The sequence below is a fragment of the Neoarius graeffei genome, chromosome 8, assembly GCF_027579695.1.
Source record: "Neoarius graeffei isolate fNeoGra1 chromosome 8, fNeoGra1.pri, whole genome shotgun sequence".
NCBI classification, from domain to species: Eukaryota; Metazoa; Chordata; class Actinopteri; order Siluriformes; family Ariidae; genus Neoarius; species Neoarius graeffei.
The window spans coordinates 73277023-73300039 of record NC_083576.1 but is presented as its reverse complement, the minus strand read 5'-3'; the positions used below and the strand labels follow the sequence as shown (position 1 = coordinate 73300039).

General features: G+C 41.0%; 1 protein-coding gene across 1 annotated transcript; it reads right to left on the bottom strand.

Annotated features, from left to right (window-relative positions):
- Positions 1-943: 943 nt before the first annotated feature.
- tmem168b (transmembrane protein 168b) lies at positions 944-17822 on the bottom strand. Its single transcript, XM_060928209.1, has 4 exons — positions 16180-17822; positions 15524-15666; positions 5386-5660; positions 944-2927 (listed from the first exon to the last, which is right to left on the bottom strand). Exons 1-4 carry the CDS (start codon positions 17317-17319, stop codon positions 2380-2382), a joined length of 2106 nt encoding a protein of 701 aa, XP_060784192.1. The 5' UTR covers positions 17320-17822; the 3' UTR covers positions 944-2379.
- Positions 17823-23017: the final 5195 nt, after the last annotated feature.

Genomic DNA, 23017 nt, shown 5'->3' with positions numbered 1-23017 from the left:
AACCATTCACACTCACATTCACTTTAGAGTCACCAGTTAACCTAACCTGCATGTCTTTGGACTGTGGGGGAAACCGGAGCACCCGGAGGAAACCCACGCGGACACGGGGAGAACATGCAAACTCCGCACAGAAAGGCCCTCGCCGGCCACGGGGCTCGAACCCAGGACCTTCTTGCTGTGAGGCGACAGTGCTAACCACTACACCACCGTGCCACCCTGCTATAATCATAATTCTTGAAAAAAAAAAGATACGTCATTACCATCAAATACTTTTATTCCATATTTTGTTGCTTTTCTCTTTCTATTTTTTGGGGGTTTTGTTTTCGAGTAGTTTTTATTTCGCCCTTGGTTGGTTCAGCAACACGCTCCGCCATTTTGTTTTTCTCTACTCACGGTATATATAGATATTTATGAAGTGTATATATGGTATATAGTATATATATTTTTGTAATTATATATTTATATAGATATTTATGAAGTGTATATATATGGTATGTAGTATATATTTTTGTAATTATATATTTATATAGATATTCATGAAGTGTATATATGGTATATATTTTTATAGATGTATTAATGTAGTTTGGATTTCGGGGTAGTTAAAAAGGGGTGGGAAATTAAAAAAAGTATTGTACTTCTTCCCACTCCTTTTTCGAACAATGTGCGGTGTTTTGTAACGTCTTAGCTCTTTATTTTATTTACTTTTTTTAATTTCTCGTTTTCTTCCTTTTGTATGTACAAATAGTTAGATACATTTTTTTATACATGTTCGAAATAAAAATAAATTCATTAATTCATTCATAGATCAGCTGATATCCTAGTAGCCAATCAGAGTGCACAACTGCTCATATCCAGTGAATGTGGATAGAATTATTGTTGTTTATAGGCTATAATTTTAAAGTGATAAATATAACTGAGCAACACAACATGAGTAAGAGTCTGATTTGGTGATGTAAAGATGTATTTTCCTCATCACACCAAGGCACAGAATTAAAGCCGTAGTCAGGAAAACATGTTTAATAAATGCAACACAAGTGACTTTCAAATACTAAGCACTACCTAAAGCACACGTTTCTTACGTTTATGATTAAAAAGATTAATCTGTGCACACATTCTCAAAACACAAATTACAGGGAAGGGAATAAGTGTTTATTTCTGATTTAAAAAATAAATAAATAAATCAGATTGAAGCTGATTTCATGCAAAATAATTCATTTTTTCTTCTTTTTAAAGACATTTCATTACCCTGCTGCATTTTCACCACGTTTCCATGTGGCACGGCAGCGAGTTCAACAAGGTTACAGAATTTTATAGTACAATTAGCTTTAATCAAGTTAACCTCACACATCTCTGAGGTAATCCGATTTTTTTTTTTTCTCAACTCACTTTCAGATAATGACAGGCTTCTCTTGTTGAAGTCTCAGCCATAATAAGGCACTTATTTATTATTTAAAAAAAAACCTTGATAGTAAAGCAACAACTTACAACGGGGAGAATTAAGTCTAGTTCAGATCTAAATCTTTTTTTTTTTCCCCACACACAACGTCTTTGCAAGCAATACTGGGTCATTAAATAACCTTGTGTTCATCACTGTGGACTGAAATCCCAGATTACATCATCAGTGCAAAAGCAGTGTTAGAAAAATGTCCCGTAAAGCTCAATTTTGCTACGAGGTAAAGAATAAATATCAAAATTTACAAAAAAGACAAAATGCTTTTCTTCTTTTCGCGTTTACAAAAACATGTCAATATAAATAGAACACCTTTAGATCAGAATTTGTGACCTTAGTGACCTGTAACCTAAAACGAATACCATCATCTTTTTAATCGTAATCATATTGCATCGTATCAAGCGAGAGTTCTATTCAAATTAGTGATACACAGAGAACGTGGATAGCTTTGGGGAAAAAACAAAAAACACCTCACAGTGTGTTACTGTATGAAGTATGTAGTATGATACTGATGAAGGCTGATCATTAGCTATTCAAATGCTCTAACGTTGCGTTAAACTCTCAGGGTTTAATCTTCAGGACTAATCCCCGTCCCTGAGCGAGTGTTTCAAATGGTTATAAATTGTTAAAATAAAATAAACAGCAGCATTAGCTGTGAGATCATTAATGGTATTATTAGTTGAATAGGAACTCATGTGCTGCTGGTGTGGCCTACAGTGACCTGTTAGTGCATCTTGGATTGCGGTGCTGCGGTTTCTGCATGTCATACAACTTCCTCTGCGCAAGTTTGTCAGGCACAAGCCGTTATTGCTAAGGGTCATGAGATCAATTTCACATCCGACAAGTGCTATGGTCTATCCAGGCTAACAGTAAGATCAGCACATACACACACACACACACACACACACACACACGCGCGTGGTCTGCTTTTACGACCTAACCAGTTTGAAGCCCTGGCCGGTGTCGAGCACCGCAGGAGGAAACCAGGTGAGTTTGAGTCTGCGGAGGAAGCACAGACACACGTTGCAAATCCAGAACATGTTCAGAGAAACGCTCCAGTGTGCCAGCTGCACTACAGGATATGTCCAGCGGGGAAAATAGAGCCTCCAGTGCTTAGCGACATCACTTCCTGTAGGCAGGTGAAGCTTGTAGTCGCCCCAGTGTCTGGAGAGGCCGTAGATGGCCTTGAACGCTCGGCCATGCTCGGACCAGCGCACGCTGCTGTCAGGGTTGCAGTTGAACTCCACCCAGTCGGCGGTGAAATCTCCGATCTGAGGCAGGTTCTGGAGCTCTATATCCATCGAGTTCACCAGCGTAGCCCCTTGTACGGCTACATAAACCTCCTCCACAGTGCGCACCTCATTCACCCAAGGCAGCGAGTTCTCCGTGTCGAGCACGATGATGAGGCGAGAGCAGTAACCGTCGTTCTTCTCCTTCCACATCTGCACGATCTCAGACAGATGCAGCGCTTCGCCACCTGAGAGACAAAAGAAACAGAACAAGAGTCATACGGATTGTGTTTAATCCTTGGGTAATGTTATTAGCCCATCTGGCCGATAGGTGACGAGTTTATGCCATCATGTGTTGTCTGTCATTCGTCGTCGTCAACATTTCATGAAAATCACTTCATCAATTTTTTTTTTCTTTTTGGCAGGAAGTTAGATCAGCCTGGGGTGCATATAGCTTCTACGCAAATTTGCATAACTGCAGTTAATAATGAAGATATGGAATAATTAAGCCCCAACGAGCAGTTTCCACACAAATCGCTTCTTCTCACTCAATTCTTCACCAATTTTGATTCTTTCTGGCATGAAGGTAGGGGTACCTAGGGTGCACATAACTTCTACCCAGATTTACTTAATTACAATTATTAATGAAGTTATGGACTAATTAAGACTTGATGAGCAGTTCAATATTAAAATAAATAAATAAAAATAATCGCTTCTTCTTGGTCAATTCCTCGCCGTTTTGGATTCTTCCTGCCAAATAGGTCGGTATTCCGAGGGTGTACATACAGTGGGGCTTGAAAGTTTGTGAACCCTTTAGAATTTCCTATATTTCTGCATAAATATGACCTAAAACAACATCAGATTTTCACACAAGTCCTAAAAGTAGATAAAGAGAACCCAGTTAAACAAATGAGACAAAAATATTATACTTGGTCATTTATTTATTGAGGAAAATGATCCAATATTACACATCTGTGAGTGGCAAAAGTATGTGAACCTCTAGGATTAGCAGTTAATTTGAAGGTGAAATTAGAGTCAGGTGGTTTCAATCAATGGGATGACAATCAGGTGTGAGTGGGCACCCTGTTTTATTTAAAGAACAGGGATCTATCAAAGTCTGATCTTCACAACACATGTTTGTGGAAGTGTATTATGGCATAAACGAAGGAGCTTTCTGAGGACCTCAGAAAAAGCGTTCTTGATGCTCATCAGGCTGGAAAAGGTTACAAAACCATCTCTAAAGAGTTTGGACTCCACCAATCCACAGTCAGACAGATTGTGTACAAATGGAGAAAATTCAAGACCATTGTTACCCTCCCCAGGAGTGGTCGACCAACAAAGATCACTTCAAGAGCAAGGCATGTAATAGTCGGCAAGGACACAAAGGACCCCAGGGTAACTTCTAAGCAACTGAAGGCCTCTTTCACATTGGCTAATGTTAATGTTCATGAGTCCACCATCAGGAGAACACTGAACAACAATGGTGTGCATGGCAGGGTTGCAAGGAGAAAGCCACTGCTCTCCAAAAAGAACACTGCTGCTCGTCTGCGGTTTGCTAAAGATCACGTGGACAAGCCAGAAGGCTATTGGAAAAATGTTTTGTGGACGGATGAGACCAAAATAGAACTTTTTGGTTTAAATGAGCAGCGTTATGTTTGGAGAAAGGAAAACACTGCATTCCAGCATAAGAACCTTATCCCATCTGTGAAACATGGTGGTGGTAGTATCATAGTTTGGGCCTGTTTTGCTGCATCTGGGCCAGGACGGCTTGCCATCATTGATGGAACAATGAATTCTGAATTATACCAGTGAATTCTAAAGGAAAATGTCAGGACATCTGTCCATGAACTGAATCTCAAGAGAAGGTGGTTCATGCAGCAAGACAACGACCCTAAGCACACAAGTCATTCTACCAAAGAATGGTTAAAGAAGAATAAAGTTAATGTTTTGGAATGGCCAAGTCAAAGTCCTGACCTTAATCCAATGGAAATGTTGTGGAAGGACCTGAAGTGAGCAGTTCATGTGAGGAAACCCACCAACATCCCAGAGTTGAAGCTGTTCTGTACGGAGGAACGGGCTAAAATTCCTCCAAGCCGGTGTGCAGGACTGATCAACAGTTACCGAAAATGTTTAGTTGCAGTTATTGCTGCACAACGGGGTCACACCAGATACTGAAAGCAAAGGTTCACATACTTTTGCCACTCGCAGATATGTAATATTGGATCATTTTCCTCAATAAATAAATGACCAAGTATAATATTTTTGTCTCATTTGTTTAACTGGGTTCTCTTTATCTACTTTTAGGACTTGTGTGAAAATCTGATGTTGTTTTAGGTCATATTTATGCAGAAATATAGAAAATTCTAAAGGGTTCACAAACTTTCAAGCACCACTGTATATTATCTTTCAAAACTAATTCTTATTGTTATATTTAAATTAATATCCTACATAGCAGTGTTCAATCAGGTACATCACTGATCATGTTATCTGAACACGGCTCCCTGACTTACCGTACTGGTTCTGTGCTGCAAACCAATGAACTCTTCATGCTCAGTTTTACATTGTGGTGTTGTTATGAATTGCATTTTCACTCAATATAAAAGACTCAATACACTCAACTTTAGTGCATTTCTAGAAAAATCTGTATCACTGCATGCCGGTTCAGATAGCTCTTGGACTACTCAATAACGCTCAGCACTGTCTGACCTATGAGAGCCCACTCTCCGGTGCGGTGTGTGTGGCCACTGTAGAACAGCATGTACGTGTCGTAGCGTGGCCCGTCCACCGTGTGCGCCTCCATGAAGGAGCGGAGCTTCGAGCGCAACGAGTCCCGCGTCATGCCGCTGCTGGAGTAATCACAGCCACGAGAGTCCATCATGTGGTGGGTGAAGAAGCGCTGCACGCTGTTCAGCATGCCTGTGGTGCGCAGGTTCAGCTCCTGCACCTCATTGGGGGGCAGCAGGGTGGGCTGGCCATCCACGCTGGAATAGATGGAAATATTTTTAATCAAGGCTTAGAGAACTCTCAAACCATCTTCTGCTTCTCAGGGTTTTTGATTTTTCTAGACAAATCACATTTCACGGCATTTTCCATGATTTATATCGTACATGGATGTTCCACACATTTCTGAGCCATGTGATAAAAGAAGGGAAAAAAAAAAATCAGTCGTTGTTGCCTCTCTTCCCATCTCTTTACTTTCAGACCATCGTCAACACCTAAAATGTTTCTTAGCATTAAAATCAACCATTCAACTCCGAATGATCCTCTCCAACATATCAAGGAAAACTTGTAGCTATGTGTAACTCAAAATAATTTTAAACTAAAACCCTGTTTGCTGAATGTTAACATTATAGTCATTGATACTCATTCGGTTTGATAATCACGCATCTCTTCACAGCGGCATTAGCTGCCATTTACAGGGCTTTATTAACATTCCCAGGATATTTTATCCATTTTTCTTTTTCATTTAAAAAATACTGGAAATCTACAACATCACACACACACGACACTGTCAGGGTTAGAATGTTCACTATGGATTTCTTGAAAGCATTCGATAATGTTAAGCATAATCTCCTTGTTGAAAAGTTGAAACTTTGTCCTTTAAACCCTCATATGGTCAGAGGTGGACAGTAACGAAGTACATTTACTTGAGTTTTGTACTCAAGTACACTTTTTGAGTATCTGTACTTTACTTGAGTATTATTTTTTCTGGAAACTTACGACTTTAACTTCACTACATTTGAAAGGCAAATATTGTACTTTTCACTCCACTACATTTCTGTCAAGCTCCTTGTTACTCGTTACTATAAAGCAGATTTGAAAGTGGATGTTTTTTCTTTTCTTTCCTAAAACGTGATTGGTTTTTCGCAGGTGACACTGAGACAGCCTATCAGTAATCACTAGGGTCACGTCACGTCCATAGACTGGATAAAATCAAGTTCAATGATTTCTCAGCAGCGTTATTTAACACGATCAGTTGATGGCAGAACGGAAGGAGGCGGTTCTTCTGGAGAATGCACGCACCCATGGCCATACCTAGAACCCATGTTTCAGTTTTCTGAAAGGATTAAAGATTTGTTTCATTTTAAATGTTTGCCAAAAATGAACCATATCACGGCCTACAAAAACTCGACGTCCAACCTGCGGAAGCATATTGAGGTCTATAAACGTTTTATTCCAAGAGAAAGCTCGCAATGAAGTTGTCTGTGCTTTTAGAGCTAGCGATAACGTTGCAATAGCTAGGCAGTCTGGTTAGTCAAATGACTTTCTATGGATTTTCCCACCAAGTTGCCATAGCCTTGTCCACAGCTAATGGTTACACATAGCTAGTTAACTTGGACACTGTTAGTTAGCATGTAAACACGGAGTTACGCTAACATGAATAACGTCAACTTATCTGAAGTCCTTTCAGAAATGTTTTAGCATAATCTTGCCAAATAAACAGAATGCAGAAATCTTTCTTTTCTAGTAGCGTTAACTACCCAATATGATTTCAAGTTAGAAAAGAGTTTGCTAGCATGTCAGGTGGAGCGTCACTGACTAGCCAGCTTAACGTTCAACCACCATGATGCACAGGATGCGTTCATTGTGTGAATCCAGTCGGTTGCTTCAGAGGCGTTAAGTTTTGTAAGCATTGTAGCAATAATACAACAATGCGTTGACAGAAAATGTACTTTTAATACTTAAGTATTTTTAAAAGCAAGTACTTCAGTACTTTAACTTAAGTAAAAATTTGACTGGACAACTTTCACTTGTATCGGAGTACATGGATTAAACGGGGGGGGGGTGTTATGGGTGGATTTCGATGAAATTCTGAGAATGGTTAACTTAGAACTGATAACTTTATTATCAATTAATTAATGGATTAATATATTCAATTTATTGCACTTTCTTTCCATTGCTTCCGTATATTATTTTTTTGTGGCAAACCACACAAATGCAAGCGCCTGGAATGTCTAGTTTTTTGCATCATGAACTAAATGGCTTTCCGTTTTCACCTATTTCGTACAGCCAAGCCCACCTCCACTTGTTTTTACACCTTTATCGACGGCAGACACATCAGTGCCTTCTTTCATGTAAAGCGCATCCACGCTGCCGAAACCGAAAGCAGAATGACATGCTCCTCTGTGCTCAACGTCAATATAGAAAAAAGTTTGGATCTTCGCTTAAATTAAAATTAAAATTTGACCTTACTTTGTGTTGAATACGACTTCAAAAACAATTCAAGATTTTATTAAGAGAAATATTGTGGCCAACACGAGTGTTAAGTTACCTAAAAGATCGCGTGAAGTTGGCTGCTATCTACTTTGCGTTCGTTCTCATTTTCCTCCATCATTTCATAGGCCAGAAACAGATGTTTTGATGTAATTTAACTTAGTAGGCTATGATTATTATTTAACCGTAGTCTTCTAGACATTTTGACTGTTTGGGGCATTGAACGCTGGTGTATGATTTTCAGGGAATAAAGTTTAGCGCATGTCGGAACATCATTGCGCTCACAGCCACCAACTCCTCAAACGCCCTTTAAATTGTGATATAACGTAGGCTATAAGGCACGGTTCTAACATACCTTACACATTGGCCTAACGAAAATAATAATTGTTGGGGCGTCTGCTGATTTGTTAGCTATAAATTTAGGTCTAATTACTTCTGACAGTCTGCAAGCATTGCATCGTCGGGTCTTCAAGTCTGGCTGAAGCAGAGGAGCGGGCTTTCCGGGGTTTATTTTTTCTTTTTTTTTTTTTTTAACATGCTCTATTTCTATATGTCCAGGTTTGAACTAAGTCATTTTGGCAAGATTTAATTTAATACAAAACAGAAATGGTCAGACACAAGCACATGGGAATGTATTTTGCCAATTTTGACAGCGCATGTTTTTTTTAATGCCGCACCGTAGACAGCGAACGTTTAAACATGATCAAACATAGGAAATGAACGACACAAAGCATGGCTCAAAAACAAAGTTAAATAAACCCTGCTAATAGTTGATGGTGTTGCAACACATTAGTGTTATAACCCAATCTCTACCCAACCACCCGTCATTTTAATTCTCCTCGGATCAGCACCGACCTCACATTTGGCCTTGGGAGAGTTCAGCTGACGGAAATCCGTCACGCGACGGAAAACTTTAATCCATGCGGAGTAACATTTGACCAGTGGGATCTGTACTTTGTCCACTTCTGCATATGATTAACTGGTATGTAAGTACTTTAGCAGATAGAAGGCAGTGAGTGGTGTACAATAGTGTTATTTGTGAGTGGAAAGTAGCTAACAATGTGACTACACAGGGGAGTGTTGGTGGCCCGTACCTTTTTAACTTGCCTTCAATGATTTGGAACTCTATGGACATAAGGAAATGTCTCCCACCAATTATGCTTACGACTCTACTATTTTAGTTTCTGTGTAAATCTGATGTAGCTCTTCAAAAGTTTATGGCCTGGACCAAGGAAAATTCTGTGCACTGTAATACCACTAAATGTAAGCGATTAATTCTATGCAAATAAAGGTAATGTTACTGACTTTTCTATGCTGCATAATATCAGACAGTCAGTACGTTTACATGCGCATCCAAATCGAGCTGCTGTCGGTAATCGAGCAAAGGGTCCCAGCAGGGGTGCCAGAGAAATCCAATCCTACATGCATACTGTGAAATCAAGCTATTGAGTGAGGTGCATTGTGCACCCGAGCCACAGGTGGCGCTACACGCCCCATCGTGTTGGTACATTTCCGGTTGTCGTCATGAAGAAGAGCTATTCAAGAGTATAAACAAAGTGACTACAGGCGGAAATTAGCATGTACTGCTATAACCTGGGACAGACATCTGTCCTTACCACAAGGATAATGTTTAATTTGTGCACTGTCCCTTTTAAAAATAAAATAAACTCTAAACTCTAAGAAGAGTGTTTGTAGTTTGTATGTACGAACAGAAGTGTTCCTAATAAAGTGGGCGGCTAAGGTGAAGTGTCATGCCGACCGAGGCTGTTGTGTTTCCCGCTTGTGGTCTCGTCACTCGTCACTTCCGGAAGGGGCAGTGCTGAAGTAAGTAGATCGAATACGTAGCTCGACAGGGTTTACATGCACTAAGTAGCTCGGCAGAAATCGCATAATCTAGGTCGTGTAGCTCGATTGCGAGAAATCAAGTTCGGTTCAATTTCAGCCTAGCTAAGGTGTTTCCATGCCATTTAGAACTTCGATTTCAGACGAGCAACGGCAGAAATTCGATTTTCTCTATGTGCATGTAAACGCACTGAGTATAGAGGGCTGCCGCGTGACGTCACCGTACCGCGTGATTTTGTTAGGGCGCCATATTGGAAGACCAAGTACATACATACATACATACTCACAATACAAAACAAACTACGAGCGAGAGTGAAGTGATATTACAGCTGTTGTGAAGTGACACGATGGCTGATAAGTCTGGTTATGTGAGTACATTACCAGTTGCAGAAAGGGCACGGTATGTGGAGAAACTGGCTGTGATAGATGGGTTTGACCCATATGATAAGACTCGGGGCAAGGGAGAATGGAAACATAAGGAGGACCGGACACCAATTCTGCCATCTGTTTGCTACCCAGACATTGTAAACTATTGCAATCTGTATTCATGCTGTTATGGATTTTTTATTTCATAATTTATTTTTAATTTACTACTTATCTGTTTTTATTTATATATCTTTGAATTATTTGGACATGGGGAAAAACTATATTTAAAATCCAAAGAGGGATGGAGGGAGGAAAATTAAAACAAAAGAAAGAAATTAAAAATGTGATAAAATTAAGGATGTTTTTATTCAGTAAACATTTAAAAAAATGTTCTACAACACTCTAGCCTAGTAACTTACCAGTAACAAAATGGTCTGAACATATTCTGTACTGCTGTAGATTTGAAGTATTCAGATCCGCTCTGCATAAAGCAGCTAAATCCTCTCTCTGTCTCCTGGCAGAAAGCTCCTTGGTTTGCTCCCCTTGTGTCTCAATCACAGCTGGTATTCTGAAGAAAGACTTCTTTTCACCTTTCCCATCAGCTTTGTTAGAACACCCTAACACAGCACAAAAGTTTACCATTGTAGGTTTTTGATGAACCAAGTGCCTCGTGGGTTCACATACCGCGCGCTGCCGTTATTTCCCCCAATCACGAGTTTGTTGGTCTTCCAATATGGCGCAGGGTTTGTTTACTTCCGGTTTCGGGTGACGTCAGTGCAAAGGGTCTATAGTAGTACGCCTATTTTAGGAGTAACTTTTCAGAATAATTGTAAATGTAGTGTTCATATTAAGGAAAAGCTGTACAAAGGTAACAAATGCCTACTTGTAAATAGAACTATGCGCAAGGAAGGTTACACGCAAAATGAAGTAGACTGTCTTTTTAATGCGGTAGTTCTCCTGAAAATATCGTATGGCCTTCCAGTTTACGCTGCCAGTGTTCCAGAGGTTACTGTTGTCCAGTGCTTTTTAAAATGATGCTATAGGACAGGGGTTCTCAACCTTTTGCAACCTGGGCCCCACCAAAGCTGGTTCATTGCAATTGGGGGCCCCTCTTCTCGCCCCGCCCCCATCCCCCCCCCCAAACACACTCACCTGCAGTGACGCCACCTGACCTACAGCACCTTATATCGACCGATAGATAGATAGATAGATAGATAGATAGATAGATAGATAGATAGATAGATAGATAGATAGATAGATAGCTAGCTAGCCCTGGGCTAGATTATTATTATTATTAGTAGTAGTAGTAGTAGCAGTAGTAGCATTATCCATAGTAGACTAGCAGTAAGAAAACAACAAAAACAACAAATTATTTGGGTAGAGCTGAAATGAGGAAAGCAAAAATACAGTGTGGGGTAGTAGTCTTTAAAAAGACTGTTTGGGTTTTGCGCTGTATCGATGGATTGATGATAGTAGACTAGCGAGAGTCGGCACGAGTTAACTCGGCAAGAAACCAGACTAGTGTGTGTGTGGCAAGCACTCACACGGTGGCCACGGTATGCAGACTCACTCACGTGACGTTGCGTCATGTTCGCGTCACGGGCTTAAAATAACCTACACACAAGATTTTATGATAGATTGATGATAGATTTTATAATAGTATTGATTTGTATGTAATAGTCCAATGTCCTGCATTTTGACATGGGTAAATGTGTTGCATCTGCTTAGCTACTATAGCCTGTTAGCCCCAGATTTTTTTTTTCCTCCATACATGAAGCCTACTCGCGACCCCCCTGGAGTACCTCCGCGCCCCACCAGGGGGGCGCACCCCCCCCCCCCCCGGTTGAGAACCACTGCTATAGGAGACGTTGTCCATCAATTAGTTTTAACATCTTGGAGCTTTTAGAGAAGTGTGACCGCTGCCTTTTTAATAAAATTAAAAAGAGAGAGCATCCTTTACATAACTTATAAAGAATCATCTGAGTGCCTTAGAAACAGAACCTGTATAAGACCCAAGATAAACACTGAATGTTTTAAGGATAGTTGTTTAACAGGTTAATATTTAAATATAATTTAGCCATGTCATTTCTTTTTTTTTTTTTAAAGATTTTGGATTTCATAATTGTAAATACTGTAATTATTGTGTATTACCTTTTTATCCATTTTAAAGGAGATACGCAGAGCCGTGGCCTCACTTTTTGTTTATAAATGCCTTGAGACCTCAAGAATGGCACAGGAATAGTTTTATGTGTTAACAATAAATCTAATACAGTAATTTTTACGATTAAAGTGATTCATATAGGTAGTGGTCTGAGTGAATGACCTTGACATCTGTGACGTCACAGCAGGAAGTCTATCGGTCTCATCGCCATTTCCGCTATACTAAAACACAGAGCTGACTGCAACTCTGTAGGTATCATGCCGCCATCTTGTGTCAGAACTACAATTCCCAGGCAACTTCCGTGTGACCCACGTCACGCGTGGGCGGGATCATCTACGTCAGTCTGCCATGCACGCATAAATCCAAGCGGAAGCTCCGATATCTTTGTCTCTCACGTCTGGCTTCCGATGAATCTGGACGTATAAAGAGGCGCTCTCCACCCGAAATACGTCTTCTTTCTTGCAAGATCCATCACTCGGCGCGATTTTCTTTCTTACCCTTGGCAAAGGTAAACTCTAGAGTCACGCGATCTTTAAACTCAACCTGAGTTACAACCGGTTTACTTGCATTAGAAGTGACGTCACGACTGCAGCCCAGGCAGTTAAAAGTTAAGAAGCGAATGAATCCTTTTTAACTCAAAAGCGCTGTGCACCTTATTCTGATCAGAGACTTTTCCTCACGAACGCTGAGGTTCGGACCAAGAATCCTCTGCTTTCACAGGAACCACCCAAGTGCTCCGCTGGACCAGAAAGTTCTCTGCGCCTCCATCACGAGCGGCTCACGTGCTCCCACGGCGAGGCCCGAAACTACACCGGCGAATAGTTCTTCATATCTTGCTAAAGGCAGGATTAAGTAAGATTTTGGCATTTGGGCATAATTAGGATAGTCTTAGGAATTTGCTTTTATTTGAAATAGTGTGAATTTAAACCCAGGTTTATGTTACACTGTTAGACACGCAGCGTGTTGATTTATTTTTGGTTCTATGTTCTCTAAATTGTTTGATAGGTTGTGCATTTTCTTTCTCTCTCTCTCTCTCTCTCTCTCTTATTCTGACTAACACCTTCATTTCCTTATCATACATTTTGGCCTTTATCAAGGTTTCAGTGAGTTTGGTAATGCTATGAGTGTGGAATCTTTTTGTTACTGAGAACACGTGCTCAACAGGCCTGACCAGGCCTGATACCCTTTAGATAGCTTCCCTTTTGTCTTTAGCCACACGTGCTCAGTAGGCCTCACCAGGCCTAACAAACACACTTTAGCTAGGCCATAGGGCCTTTCACAAACACACACTAGCAACACAAGGCTAATCTAGGCCTCCACCACGTGTAGTTAGCTACACGAGGCTAAACACAGAGCTAATCCTTTGTTCTGTTTAGATAACATTCTTTTGTTTAGCTACCAACAAGCTAGGCCTCCACCACGTGTAGTTAGCTACACGAGGCTAAACACATGGTCAAGTCCTTCACACACACACACACACACACACACACACCTCACTGCTTGTATATATTGATTTATTTTATCTTTTTATCTTTGTATAATAAAGTCATTTATTAAACAAACTGTTTATTTGTGTGAACAACAATATCTGAAGTCCCCAATCTTCTCAAAGAATTCAAAAAGGGTGCATATAAAAGTTATGTAATGTGGTAAGTGACTGTAATTTGGAAATATACCATAATTTAGCTGTTTGGTAATTTATTATTAAGCACCAGGATTAATGGTATGATTCACTAAATGATTCATTGAACGATTCACCAAATGATTCACTAAACGATTCATTGAACGATTCACTAAATGATTCACTGAATGAGACTGATTCTATGGTATGATTCAATTCAAACGAGTCAAAGTAAATGATTCAATGGGATTGATTCATTTTAATTATTAACCTTCAAAATTTAATGAGACTGATTTAACGAGATTGATCACTTAATTTCAATAATTAACTGATTGCACCCACAACTCCGATCCTCCATTTTGAGCTAATTTATCGCCATGCCACGTAGATGTGTTGCTGGCGGGTGCAGCAACACGACATAAGGTGGATTTATGTTGCATTCATGGCCCAAGAATGTTCAAACTGCAAAGATTTGGACGCGTTTTGCGAGAAGTTCACGGGCACATTGGGCGCCTACGAAGTGGTCTCTCCTCTGCTCTGCACATTTTACTGAAGACTCGTACGAGACCTCTGATCTGTTGAGGAGCGTTGGCTATAAGCCCGTATTGAAAGAGGGTGCAGTACCGACAATTAAAGGAAAAGAAAACTACAAGAAAAGGAAAGTGAGTTCAGTTGCACCAGTTCTCCCGGAATGTGAGCTGAGGGTTGTTGGTAAAACCCGGGACGGAACGGGACGGGACATATCGCTCAGGCAGTGACCTCCCCATGGTTGTTGCTAAAACCAGAGACGTCCCATCCCAGGTTTTAGTAATTGCTTGAGCCGAGCAGTAATGGTGGAGTACTCCGTATGGAGAAAATGGAGAATGAGTTAACCAGCCGTCTGATTTCTCCACTGGATACGCTTGCCTCAGCAGCAATATCTCGCCCTTACATGGAAGAAATGAATGAATGGAGAACTGAAAGTCAGATTGTTTCAAAACAATCAGCCACAAGATCGGCCTTCAAGAAGCGAGAACACAGAAGGGTAAGATGCGACTCTCATTTAGATACAAAACAACAACGCTCGTTGTTTACCTGCATTTAGATTAATACATGTAACTTGTGTTGTGTGTTTAAGTTACCGGTATAAGATTATTTAATTTGCTTCAGGATGTGATTGTTTCAGTTCATCTGATTATTTAATTAGCCTTTTATGTTTTATCAGTGAAAATGCATTCATGTACATGTATGTTGCACAAGTTATAACACCTATCCTGTTTTAATGAGAGTCAACCCACAATCAATAAAGTCAAATCAGTCTTAGTTGAGCAAGTCAGTAACGGTATTTCTTACTTTCACCGTAAATTTTTATTTATATGACTTTGGTCTATAGCTGTCAAAGGCCTCGGCCTTAAAACCGGTTACCGCTGTGACATCATGCGCTCAGGGTTGGCTGGCTCAGCGGAGCAGCTCGAATGCCAACTTTGCGGTCGATTTTAACTCTCAAAAATATATATTTTTTATTCCCATTTATGCAGCATACAAGAGTCAAGGATAGAGATACTATCCACTCAGAAATGTCTTTAAAAATAAAAGGTTCTGCGTATCTGCTTTAAATATTAATATCTGATAAAATAAAAAGACATTTCACACACACACACCTGCAGTAGTTGGTAGGGATGACCACTGCATAACCCACACACGTTCCTCCAAGGCAGTTCCCCAGCTCATGGAATAGATCATAAGCCAGAGATTCGAGAGGCAGAACCAGCAAAAAAACACCAATAAACAGGCTGTTGAATGGCTGGAAGAGGAAAACAAATTATTCTCAGGTTAAATGTTGGAGAAAATCTTAAAAGACTACTTCTACATATTTCACCAAGTCTTAAAACTTTACCATCTCCATAAAGATTCTGTAATTACCTGTCGAGTAGTAGGAAATTATGATGACTGGACCTCTGGTATTAGATAGTAGGGCGATATATTGATAAAATGTTGATATTGTGATCAGTTATGTCGCAATACACTGTCACAATATAGCAGACATCTTTAACAATTTTGTAAAAAATAACATGCTATTTTTAATCCTGTTACAAACTCTGGGCGCAACTAATTAGTTTTGTAACAAAACTTTACAAAATTACATTTTGTTCAAACGTCTATTTTTTTTTCCTTTTTATATTTAAAAACATTAAATAAAAGTATCATTGCACATTAAAATGCAACACGACTGTTCTGCTGGCAGTTTGTTTACATGTTGTGCATTATAGAATATGTTTCATGCATCATATGATATTTGGTTGTGTAACTGACCTACCTGCCATGAAAGAGCCCCGAGGACAGCTGTGGACCCAAGGGTGAAGAGCACCAAGTGTTTTGAGACCAGGCAGAAGTGACGCATGCCTTTGGACGTCATCACTCTGTCCAGTTCACCAGGATTGGCCCTCTGAGCCATACACACTCTTTGGCAGTCGCTCAGCTTGTTGTGGAAACCCCACAGGGTCACCAGGAAGACCATGTGGCAGATGATCCAGAAAATACTGGAGGCAGAAAAGCCCGGAATCAGGACGTACCACCGGTCCAGATCACCCATCTTGAAAGCAGCAAGGACCAGGAACGTGATTTCAACAGCAAGCAGCGGCAGAAGACTAAGACGCCTCCATAAACCTCTTCTCCTTAGAAACGGGGACCATCGCTCGGTCACGGAGAGGCCACTGAAGTACATATCCAAGAGTGGCTCACATACAAGGCGGCTGAAGAAGCACGCCAGCGCGTAGGGGTTTGTAGAAACGTCGAGAGAGTTGAAGAAGAAGACCGACGTGATTACAGTGAAGCAAATGAGGTTAGGAAGGGCCAGGAAGGACTTCATGCGCACGTCTACGAGCAGACTGGCAACAGCCAGCACCAGGGCTATGAGGCTCATGGAAGCATGGACCACCTGTGTCGTGCTGGCTACAGCAAACCCGGCGAGCTCCAGAGTCTCAGCAGAGGTCAGAAGGGCTGGCCTTTGTCTGGTGCAGCCGCAAATCCGTTCCACCAAGGCCCACAGTGTTCTTAGGACTATGCTGGCAATCAGCATGTAACTGCTGACTTGTTCCTTTAAGTCAGCCCGAGAAGGGTTGCTGAGATTGAGAAAACCCAGTAAACCAAGCAAGAAACCCAGCCAGAGGTGGAAGAGTCCGAAACGGAGCCTCTCCATGTTGAAGTAGTAGTAAAGGATGCTGGTGATACCCAGGACAAAAAGGGCCAGGATGAAGATGACCAGAAGGACTGGTTCTGCTGTGATCTCCCAGCGCGCATACAGGCCCAGGCATATGGCCACGAGGAGGTTAAGGGTGGACAAATAGCCCAAGTAGCGAATGGACGACCACACACCCGGGCCAGTCTGAAGCTCCTCCAGTCTGCTCATGGCTGCATAAAGCGAATGGCTGAAGCAGTAACGGAGAAGCCTGCACATCGCTGATGCTCCACACACAAGCACTTACTCACTTATCACATCACATCACATCACACTTTCATTTCAACCTCCATCACTATGCACTTGCCCCAGAGAAAGTTCACTTGTTGACAGCAAACTTCTGCTTGTTCCTCACTCAGCTAGCTCATGACAACTTCCAGTTGGGCTAAACGACCAGCTAGATCATTATAAACTCTTTAAACTACACAAACTTTCTTTACATCAACAAAACAAAACAAAATACATGTACATGACAGCAAAGAGGGAGGAGCTAACACTAGCTAGGCTAACCGGTAGCAATAATAACAATAATTACTATTTAGGAAAAAAACCCGTGAAAATATCTACCAAAAACAAGGAATATTTGAAAATATATTAATCACCAAATACATTTAAAACTATTTCGGTCAGAACACTGAAATAATACCTTCTCTAAACTACTTTACAAAAGCCAGCTAACCACTTTCAAAAGTTTTCTCGATATCCGCCATTTTTTTTTCCGGGGTTGTTAAAAGCCTACGGAAACTCAAATGGGACAAAAAAAAAAGCGTTTGGTTTAAGCACATGGAAGTGTTTGTGCATCCATCCAAGTCAAGTCAAGTCAACTTGATTGTCAAATATGCTATACATGCTCGACATACAGCACAGATGAAATATCAGTCCTCTCTGACCCACGGTGCAAACAGGCAATGCAATAAATAAAAATAGAATAATTGAAAAAAAAACAATATAAACACTCTACTGTAGATAGGAACTAGACATAGACTAAACACCAGTGTTGGGCACGTTACTTTCAAAAAGTAATTAGTTATAGTTACTAGTTACTTTTCCCAAAAAGTAACTGAGTTAGTAACGGAGTTACTTTGTCATGAAAGTAACTAATTAACAGGGAAAGTAATTATTCCGTTACATTTTGTTCCCCCTCAAAAAAAATCAAATTCAATTAGTGTAATCATAATAAAAGTGAATGTTAAATGTGTTTAATGACTGAAATGGACACTTAACAGAACCAATTAGTAATGTTATCTACACTATATTAATATTTTTGTGGGACAATGTGAGATAAGACATCTATCAAATGTAATATATTTTTGTAGTTATTAAAATTATGTTACTAATTACTGGCCACTGACGAGGACAAACGCTTTGTTCCTCGACATAATGTGCATTGCATGTAAACACTCTTGCCTTTTATTTCAAGTAATGAAAAGTCCTGGCTGTATTTCCAGTGTGAAAGCGCAGTGCTGGGCTGACCGCTCGCCATCGCTGGGTCTTCCGATTGAAAGACCACGCAGTAGTGCAGTAGGCGTGGCCTACCTACGTGTGTTGTCCAAATCTACTCTGATTGGCTTACTGTGCCGTTGTCTCGCGTCTCCCCGCCCCACACGAAAGCAGAGTAAAGAAAGGCTGAACGAGCAGCGTGCCAGATGAGAACAGCTTTAATAAAGTAACGCATAGTATTTTATTGTAAGTAACGGGAACGGCGTTCTAACGATGTAAAAAGTAATTAGTTAGATTACTCGTTACTAAAAAAAGTAACGCCGTTAGTAACGCCGTTATTTCTAACGCCGTTATTCCCATCACTGCTAAACACTCAAACAATATCTCATCTCATCTCATCTCTAGCCGCTTTATCCTGTCCTACAGGGTCGCAGGCAAGCTGGAGCCTATCCCAGCTGACTACGGGCGAAAGGCGGGGTACACCCTGGACAAGTCGCCAGGTCATCACAGGGCTGACACATAGACACAGACAACCATTCACACTCACATTCACACCTACGGTCAATTTAGAGTCACCAGTTAACCTAACCTGCATGTCTTTGGACTGTCAGGGAAACCGGAGCACCCGGAGGAAACCCACATGGACACGGGGAGAACATGCAAACTCCGCACAGGAAGGCCCTCGCCGGCCACGGGGCTCGAACCCGGACCTTCTTGCTGTGAGGCGACAGCGCTAACCACTACACCACCGTGTCGCCCACTCAAACAATATAAACAGTATAAATAAACAGTATAAACACTAGATAAGAACTACACTCAAACAGACAATATAAACAGTATAAACACTCTAGATATGAACTAGACGTAGACTAAACACTCATATATACACACACACACACAAATTGGTTCAAATAACCAAACAGTCAAGGGCACTTGAGGTATAGCAGGTAAACATGAAATAAGCAGTATAAACAAACTAGCAGCTGTAGTGCGGTTAAACTGGCTTTTGTAAGGACAGGGAGCCCTTCTTCACTCACAGTGGTCAATATCTCTCAGAATATTTTTCATTTATCGCATCATTGGTTTAATACATATTTTATCACAGCAAGAAGGTCCGGGTTCGAGCCCCGTGGCCGGCGAGGGCCTTTCTGTGCGGAGTTTGCATGTTCTCCCCGTGTCCGCGTGGGTTTCCTCCGGGTGCTCTGGTTTCCCCCACAGTCCAAAGACATGCAGGTTAGGTTAACTGGTGACTCTAAATTGACCGTAGGTGTGAATGTGAGTGTGAATGGTTGTCTGTGTCTATGTGTCAGCCCTGTGATGACCTGGCAACTTGTCCAGGGTGTACCCCGCCTTTCGCCCATAGTCAGCTGGGATAGGCTCCAGCTTGCCTGCGACCCTGTAGAACAGGATAAAGCGGCTAGAGATAATGAGATGAGATGGCCTACTTATTTATACCTCACATCAATGCACATATTGGTAACTTAGGCCCTGTCCACACGGCAACGGATTCAGGTGAATCTGATAAAATTGTTTATCGTTTCGGCCTGGCGTCCACACGGCACCGGCGTTTTGGGTGCCCCAAAACAATATTTTTTGAGAACGGGTTCCAGAGTGGAAAAATCTGGCAACGGCGCCGTTGCGAAGTCGTCTGGATGAGTAGAACGGATTTGTTTACGATGACGTCACAACCACATGACTAGAACAAGCGGCACTCTTGCTGTTTTGTATGAGCCACTGCGTTGCATTCACTTTTGTATACAGCTTTTCTTTTAAATAAACAAGTAACTGAACCATTTCTTGAATTTCTTTTTTTTATTGGATAAGACTGCTTTTCAAAATGTTCACACACAATATAAAAAGTTATATAAACTATATAAAAATGCTTTTCAAAATGTTCACACAATAAGAAAATTAAGTTATATGAAACTATGCACACTAATAAAACTAATTTGTACACACAGAAGGCACGATTTCCTCGCGTAGTCACAGCCGCCATCTTCTTGTTGTTGTGTGTTTGTTCCTGTGAGTGCTTCACGCCGGGTAGAAGAAGGGGTTTATGCGCATGCGTCCTACTTCTTCTATTGTTCTGGTGTCTCCGATGGGACCGTCTTACAGCGCACGTAGAGGTGTGGCATGTGTATTGCATCGTTTTCAGCAAGCGTTGCGTTGCCATATGTACCTGATATTTTACTGATCCGTTGCCCATGTGGACGCGATATTTTTTTAAATAAAATCTCGTTGCCGTTGTTGTGTGGATGTAGCCTTATTAAGCCTACGTTTCACCATCAGTCTACACTGTAATTTCATCTCATCTCATCTGGAGCAGAAACTGTCGTACGCTCAGCTAGGAAACACTTGCCAGTCATAACCAGATGGTCGTAAAGTCAATTGGTCGTAAGTCAACGACTACCTGTATTAACCTTTTAGGGATTACAGACATTTTTTCCACAGGTCCATTTTTACAGGCTCAAGAGTATTTGGACAATTGGTGAAGCCATGACCCAATGGTTAGAGACGCAGCTTTGGGATCAAAAGGCTGGTGGTTTGATTCCCTAGATCAGCAGGAATGACTGAAGTAACCCCCAACTGCTCCCCAGGTTGCTCTGGGTATGAAGCAGCAGCCTTTATTGATCACATGTACACTCAAGCACAACAAAATTCTTCCTCTGCATTTAACCCATCTGAAGCACTGAACACACATGCAAGTGAGCAATGAGCACACACACGTTGTACAACCCCGATTCCAAAAAAGTTGGGACAAAGTACAAATTGTAAATAAAACGGAATGCAATGATGTGGAAGTTTCAAAATTCCATATTTTATTCAGAATAGAACATAGATGGCATAGCAAATGTTTAAACTGAGAAAATGGATCATTTAAAGAGAAAAATTAGGTGATTTTAAATTTCATGACAACAACACATCTCAAAAAAGTTGGGACAAGGCCATGTTTACCACTGTGAGACATCCCCTTTTCTCTTTACAACAGTCTGTAAACGTCTGGGGACTGAGGAGACAAGTTGCTCAAGTTTAGGGATAGGAATGTTAACCCATTCTTGTCTAATGTAGGATTCTAGTTGCTCAACTCTCTTAGGTCTTTTTTGTCGTATCTTCCGTTTTATGATGCGCCAAATGTTTTCTATGGGTGAAAGATCTGGACTGCAGGCTGGCCAGTTCAGTACCCGGACCCTTCTTCTACGCAGCCATGATGCTGTAATTGATGCAGTATGTGGTTTGGCATTGTCATGTTGGAAAATGCAAGGTCTTCCCTGAAAGAGACGTCGTCTGGATGGGAGCATATGTTGCTCTAGAACCTGGATATACCTTTCAGCATTGATGGTGTCTTTCCAGATGTGTAAGCTGCCCATGCCACACGCACTAATGCAACCCCATACCATCAGAGATGCAGGCTTCTGAACTGAGCGCTGATGATAACTTGGGTCGTCCTTCTCCTCTTTAGTCCGAATGACACGGCGTCCCTGATTTCCATAAAGAACTTCAAATTTTGATTCGTCTGACCACAGAACAGTTTTCCACTTTGCCACAGTCCATTTTAAATGAGCCTTGGCCCAGAGAAGACGTCTGCGCTTCTGGATCATGTTTAGATACGGCTTCTTCTTTGAACTATAGAGTTTTAGCTGGCAACGGCGGATGGCACGGTGAATTGTGTTCACAGATAATGTTCTCTGGAAATATTCCTGAGCCCATTTTGTGATTTCCAATACAGAAGCATGCCTGTATGTGATGCAGTGCCGTCTAAAGGCCCGAAGATCACGGGCACCCAGTATGGTTTTCCGGCCTTGACCCTTACACACAGAGATTCTTCCAGATTCTCTGAATCTTTTGATGATATTATGCACTGTAGATGATGATATGTTCAAACTCTTTGCAATTTTACACTGTCGAACTCCTTTCTGATATTGCTCCACTATTTGTCAGCGCAGAATTAGGGGGATTGGTGATCCTCTTCCCATCTTTACTTCTGAGAGCCGCTGCCACTCCAAGATGCTCTTTTTATACCCAGTCATGTTAATGACCTATTGCCAATTGACCTAATGAGTTGCAATTTGGTCCTCCAGCTGTTCCTTTTTTGTAGCTTTAACTTTTCCAGCCTCTTATTGCCCCTGTCCCAACTTTTTTGAGATGTGTTGCTGTCATGAAATTTCAAATGAGCCAATATTTGGCATGAAATTTCAAAATGTCTCACTTTCGACATTTGATATGTTGTCTATGTTCTATTGTGAATACAATATCAGTTTTTGAGATTTGTAAATTACTGCATTCTGTTTTTATTTACAATTTGCACTTTGTCCCAACTTTTCTGGAATCGGGGTTGTATGTCACTCTAGATAAGAGCATCTGCTAAATGACAGTAATCTAACGCAATAAACAGTTTCATAGCCAGTTATGGCCTGTTTCCTCATTATTTCATGACAAATTAAGGAGATGAAAAAAAGTCTGGAGTTGAGTCCAAGGG